General features: G+C 52.0%; 1 protein-coding gene across 1 annotated transcript; it reads left to right on the plus strand.

Moving 5' to 3' along the window:
• Nucleotides 1–363: 363 nt before the first annotated feature.
• On the plus strand, nucleotides 364–3202 carry MMGT1 (membrane magnesium transporter 1). The gene is made up of 4 exons (XM_057404892.1): nucleotides 364–472; nucleotides 909–961; nucleotides 1933–2036; nucleotides 2907–3202. The coding sequence occupies exons 1-4, from the start codon at nucleotides 391–393 to the stop codon at nucleotides 3067–3069; spliced, it is 402 nt and encodes a 133-aa protein (XP_057260875.1). The 5' UTR covers nucleotides 364–390; the 3' UTR covers nucleotides 3070–3202.
• Nucleotides 3203–6046: the final 2844 nt, after the last annotated feature.

Consider the following 6046-nt stretch of genomic DNA (forward strand, 5'->3'; position numbering starts at 1 on the left):
GGGGAAGTTCAAGTTGGAGATAAGGCAGAAGCTCTTCCGTGTGAGGGTGCTGAGGCGCTGGCACAGGGTGCCCAGAGAAGCTGTGGCTGCCCCATCCCTGGCAGTGTTCAAGGCCAGGTTGGACACAGGGGCTTGGAGCAAGCTGCTCTAGTGGAAGGGGTCTCTGCCCGTGGCAGGGGCTGGAGCTGGAGGAGCTTTGAGGTCCCTTCACCCCAAACCACTCCGGGATTTCCTCAATGGCCCCAGTCCCGCCTGGGAACGCGGTGGCGCGGCCACGCCCCCTGCCGCGCAAAACCACGCCCCTCGGGCGAGGCCTGTCCCCGCCCCTTTGCTGACGCCATCACCGTGCGCCGGGGAGGTGGGGGGGGTGCGCCCCTGTCGGCGGCGGCGATGGCGGCGGGCTCGGTGTGGAAGGGGCTGGTGGGGCTCGGCCTCTTCGCGCTCGCACACGCGGCCTTCTCGGCGGCGCAGCGTGAGTGACCGGCGGGCACCGGGCTCGGCTCGCCACGGGCCGGGGCGGGGAGGCCGCACGGGAGCGCGCACGGCCCGCATCGTCGTGCCCGCGGTGCGGGAGAGCGGAGCTGGGCCCCGCCGGGAGCGCACCGGCACAGCGCGGGGTTCGGGCCCGCAGCGGGGGGAACGGGAGCGGAAGGGGAAAGAAAGGGAAGGGAAAGGGAAGGGCAACCCGGCGTCCGATGGCGGCTTCACCCCTTCCATGTGCCCCCCCCCCGCCCGGTGCCGTTCCCCTCCTGACAGCGGCACCGGGAGCGCTCGGAGCTGGGGATCGGAGCATGGCTCCGGGGCGGTGGGAGCATCGCTCCGAGCCGGGTCCCCGAGCGCTCCGTGTTGCTGCTGCGTGCTCTCTACACTGAGCGAGCGCCTGACGTGTGCGTGTTTGTGTTTTGTAGATCGCTCCTACATGAGGTTAACAGAAAAGGAAGACGAAACGTTGCCCATAGATGTAAGTTTCAGTCGTGACAACGTCGGTAAGGTGCTGGGTGGATTGTTCAGTCTCCCGCAGTTGCTTTGTTATTTTAACGTGATAAGCATGAAGACAAGGTAAAGCAGGTTTTAACCTGCGCTTTCACTTGAGCTCCCTCCCCTGTTTTCCATCCCGACTCCCAGCGGTGTGTTCTGTCTGTCAGAACAAACCCCAGGTACAGATCTCACTGCCCTTCTTTAGCATCCCCCTGAAGCAGCTCGCCCAGGAATTCCCTGAACTCAGCCCAGAGAGCTTTCGCCTCCGTCTCCTGCTTTGCAGCATAAACATCCTCCTCCCTCTGGCTTCTGCTGGCTGACATTTACCCAGCGTGGCTGTGTGCCTGCAGAACCTGCTTCAGGAAGGGGGGGGGGGGGGGGGGAGGGTCGTTTTCATTTGCTTCAGTTTCTTGGGGGTTTAAATCCCATTTCAGTTATTCTCTGTTCCAGTTTTGCTTAATCAGAAAGGGGATCAAATACCCACAACTGGGCACGGCATTAGGATGGAGCAGCAGCTGCCACCACTGCACAGCATGTGCTGGCAGCCAGCTCGCTTCTCAGAGAGAGCATTTAGAGCCTTAAGTATGCAAGAACCAGGGGGTTGTTCTAAGGAGCTCACTGAGGAGCCCTGTGAATCCGTTCAGCTCATGCAATGCAGAGCAGTTGTCCGGCAGCTGAAGCTCTTCTTGGCTCCATCACTGTTTTGCCACACTAAATAGGTGGGGGTATCTCACCTTCCCGTGCCTCAGTTTCCCTGCTGAGATTCTACTCTCATATTCCTACTGCTTTCCCTCATACCTGGTTCCTACTCGGATTTCCACCTCTGTAAAGCATGGGATGAAAAGCACGAGACTGTTTGAAAGATGAGCTATTGGGGGGGTAAATAGTTAATAATAGAAAGCAATGTAGGAAAAGAGACTCTAAAGTATGTGTTGTGTTGTGCCTCTGTTACAGATAGTTCTTCAGACCCTGTTAGCCTTTGCAGTTACGTGCTATGGGATAGCACACATCGCAGGAGAGTTTAAAGACATGGATGCCACTTCAGAGCTAAAAAATAAGTATGTTTTCATTTCTTCCCTTCATGAACCACATGTATCTGCTGCTGTCTGTGCACACTGAGCACTCAAAGAGCTTTGCTGCTTGGGTCTTCTTAAATGCATGTTGTGAACAGTCACGCCTGGGAAAGCCAGCTGTGTCTTTAATATCAGAGTTAGATAAGCAGAAAAGCTGAAATCACCTCCTTGCTTTCCCTCAGCCACACCTCTGCTGTGCAGAGTTGGAAGAGGAATGCAGTGTCTGTATGGGAAGTCAGAGCTCAGCAGCCACAAGCGGCTGATCCTGAGGTGGTCTCAGCCTGTGGGCAATATGCCTGGCTCCCTCTGCCTTTGCTTCTTTACAAGAGTTTGAGTTATTTGTATCTCACATTGAATTCAAGGCAGAATCTCTGAAAGACTTGAGGAAAATAAGTGGTTTTGAATGGAGAGTTTGGAGTTGGACGGGCAGACATGGCCTGTCTGGCTGTTTCCAGGAACACAGGAGAGGATGGAAAGCCAACAAGTTGCCAGGGTTGTATTTCATAGCATTTCATAGCGATTACCTAAACCCCATGGCTTCAGGCACAGAAACGGAGGGAAAGCTGCCAGTAAGCATGAAGGTGTTAACACAAGGGGCAGCTGAGCTGAAGCTGGCACGTTTGGTGCTGCAGGCAGAACTCAAGGAAGGTGAAGCTTGTCCAACCTCTGCAGTCAGTATTTAGGATAGGATAGGAAGGGTTGGAAAGGACCTTAAGATCATCTAGTTTCAATGTAGAACTAGTTCTTCATGCTTGCCTTTGTATTTCCCTCTGTGTTTTTGTTTAAGGAAACATAAAAAGAAAGCAAGAGTCTTAAAGAGTATTAACACTGCCTCTCTACCTTTATATTTTGAAGGACGTTTGACACATTAAGGAACCATCCATCTTTTTATGTATTTAATCATCGTGGTAGAGTATTGTTCCAGTCCCCAGACACAGTGAATTCCTCTTCAAACCAAGATGCTTTGTCATCCAGCTCAGCACTGAAATTCCGGAAGCTGGAAGCTCTGCGCCGCTGAGGCTTTCCCAGCTGCTGATGGTGAACCCAGGACACTGAGATGTAATATTCAAGTCGGGGATGTAAACACTTTTTTTAATTTCTGGAGCAGTATTTATATTGATCTTCCAGACTTTATAAAGTATATATATATATAAACTAATGACCTTTGTACACTGATTAATGAGAACGACTCCATTGTGAATTGGCCACGCGGTGTAAATCACTCGACAGTTATGCTGTGAAACCCACCTTCCCATTGCCCTCTATTAAATCAAGTTGCAGCTGATTTAACTCCAGTGAAAAAAAAAAAGCACGCTGGTTTGCACTGCATTTAATGCCCTTTGACAAGAGGGAACGGTGGAGTGCTGGCTGGTTTCTCTGCTTGCACTGCAGCTTGTGGAAGGCCTTCAGAAACGCTGGGTGAACAGCAGGAAAAGGGGCAGCATCTCCTGCTCTGCGAGCCCTGCACACTGTGGGCAGGGGGAGTCAAAGAGATTGCTTCATCTTTGTTTTTCTACGATGCGGAGAAAGTTGTGTGAAGGTTTTGGGGCTTTTTATCCATTATCACATTCTTTCCTTATTGCCTTCCTTCAGTTAAGTGTAAACTGGCCTGTGCTGCCTCAGGCTGCCCAGTATGGGGCTGTTGATTTGGGGGAGGCAGCTCACATCTGATCACGTAGATAATCTACCATATATCATGATATATACAGATATATAGACACACAAGATAATCTCGGCTTGATTGCCCACTGTAATGCTCTTCTCTCTGGTTGTGAATACAGGGGTGTTTATCAGACAGCTGAATGCTTTGTTGGCACCAGATACAAGTCCCAAATCATCTTCTATGAGCTGTATTTAAGTATCAATAAGAAATACCCATTCTGGCTGTGGTCCAGGGGTAGGGACCAGCAGCCAGCTCTGGTTGTTGGCACTGGTACAGGTAATCAAGTTGTGGTACAGCCACCCCCTTCTCTGCCAACAGAGCCTTTCAGTCTGATTTCTTTATCCAGCTGAGCCCTTTTGTTGATTCCTGTCTTGATTTCATGTAGTGGGACAGATAACACAGCCCTTAACTCTTACTGACACCTCAGTTCTCACCTCCCCTTAGGGCTGAATCGATGCTACAGTCTCTCTTGGTCTGGCATTCCACCTACCTGGCATGGCGAAGGGAGGGTAGCTCAAGATACTGATGGGGAAGTGAGAACTGTGCCTGGTCTGAGGCTGTCTCGCTGCTGCTTTTTGTCTAACATCTGGTTTTGCTTTTTAACCTGTTAAGAACTGTCAATGGCAAAAGGCTTAACAACAATACTGCATAAACTGAAGCCTCTTGTTCTGACTCTGCCCGTCCTATGGAGTGGGTGCCCCAGTGATACAGCAACATCTGCAGCTGCTGCTCCACAGTCACTCTTGAGCATGTGGCTTTGGTTAGAAAGGGTTACTCTGCCACCTGAAAGTGGCTGAGCTGCCAGGTTACTTCCTAAGGTGTCCTGGTTGTCACAAACCAGCTTGCTGTCACCAAAGGCCTCAAAAATAGCAAGTATCAGGTCAGCTCTGCCACAGACTGCTCTCTCCCTGGGGAAGAGAGCTGCTTGCTGAGGCCACTGCATGGAGGAAGGGGTGAGCATTGGCCAGGTGACCTTGGGAGGCACAGAGGAAGGAATCAGCTGAAGGAGAAGCAAGCAGAAGGTCAGGTACCACCGTACCAGGCTGATGCTGAGGTTGGCAGGAGCTGCTGGGAAAGGGTCTCTTGGGGCAGGGCTCACCCTTCATATCTAAGAAGCCCCATTTGTGGTACAGTAAGGCTGGGTGGACTTGCTGCTGGGGGACAGGGCGAGTGGAGAACATCACCTGCACCTCAGCACGGGTCCTGTTGGCTGCATCAGGTCTCTTCTCGTGACACGTACCTGACTCTCCAGCAGCAATGGTTCTACCACAGAGCTGTACGAGCTATTTTTTCTTATGGATTTCACAATGCCCAATAAAAATGGATATCCTTGAAGTGGCTGGGAGTTGTTGTGTTTATTTCTGAGCAGCCTGGAGCCTGCTGCAGCAGCAAACCCCTGGTGACTCAGTGCTTAGAAGTGACCCCCGAGGACTGACATGAAGCAACTGTGTTCATTACCGGGAGGTAAAGATCAGGGAGAGGAATCAAATCCCTACAAGCAGGGAAGCAAAACATTTAGGAGGGAAGCGTTACTGAGGATCTGCATGTCTTTAAGATTCTTAGTCAAGGGATCTGACATATTTTGCCTTCCTTTTAAGCATAGTAAAAGCTTTTCTATCAAGTGCTCATCCCCTGCCAACCCAGGGGACAGGCTCCTGCAAGGTGCGGTAGTGCAGCAGGTGCTGGGGGAAGCTCTCAGCCTACCCACAGGGCTGGAAATGGTTAAAGTCTGTGCAGCAAGATCACTTTTCACTCCCTGCTCTGCTTTTCCACTGGGGGAGGTTGAAAAGCAAGCGAAGAACTAGGGAAGTTTGCTGCATTACAGCACCCAGCATGACTGCACCCTTCACCCTGGGCTCACCGCGCTCCGGCGGCACCCAGCACTGAACATGAGGGTGCAAACCCCCCCAAAATCAGTGTTTTAGGGCAAGGGCACCTTCCCCAGCACCAGAGCTCCCTCGTGCTCACCGTGCAATGTGCAGGTCTTCAGAGGAGACAGCAAAACACTGCTTGTGCCAAGAGCTGCTTGGGTTAGATTGAAGAGAAAGTCTGCAGCCTCACCCTACGGCATTCAGGACCGTGGTGCCTTGAACCACTGCGGCTCCAGGCTGGGATGCTTCTACTGCATTCAATAACAGAAAAGACACGTGCTGATAACTTGCATTTGTTGCCTTAATCTGCATTAGTTTTGCCAGGCCCGTGTGCCTCCTTCCCACTGCTGCCCAGCGCTGGATTCAAGCTTCTTGGGATAGATTATGGCCCGGTCCTAGCGCTCTGGAGCACCAACACAGCCTCCTCCCTGGAGAAAGCAGGGAATGGCCATTTGCTTCTA

The sequence above is a fragment of the Pezoporus wallicus genome, unplaced genomic scaffold, assembly GCF_028554395.1.
Source record: "Pezoporus wallicus isolate ANWC-B61680 ecotype Strahan unplaced genomic scaffold, APGP_CSIRO_Pwel_v1 contig_6217, whole genome shotgun sequence".
In the NCBI taxonomy this organism is placed as follows: domain Eukaryota; kingdom Metazoa; phylum Chordata; class Aves; order Psittaciformes; family Psittacidae; genus Pezoporus; species Pezoporus wallicus.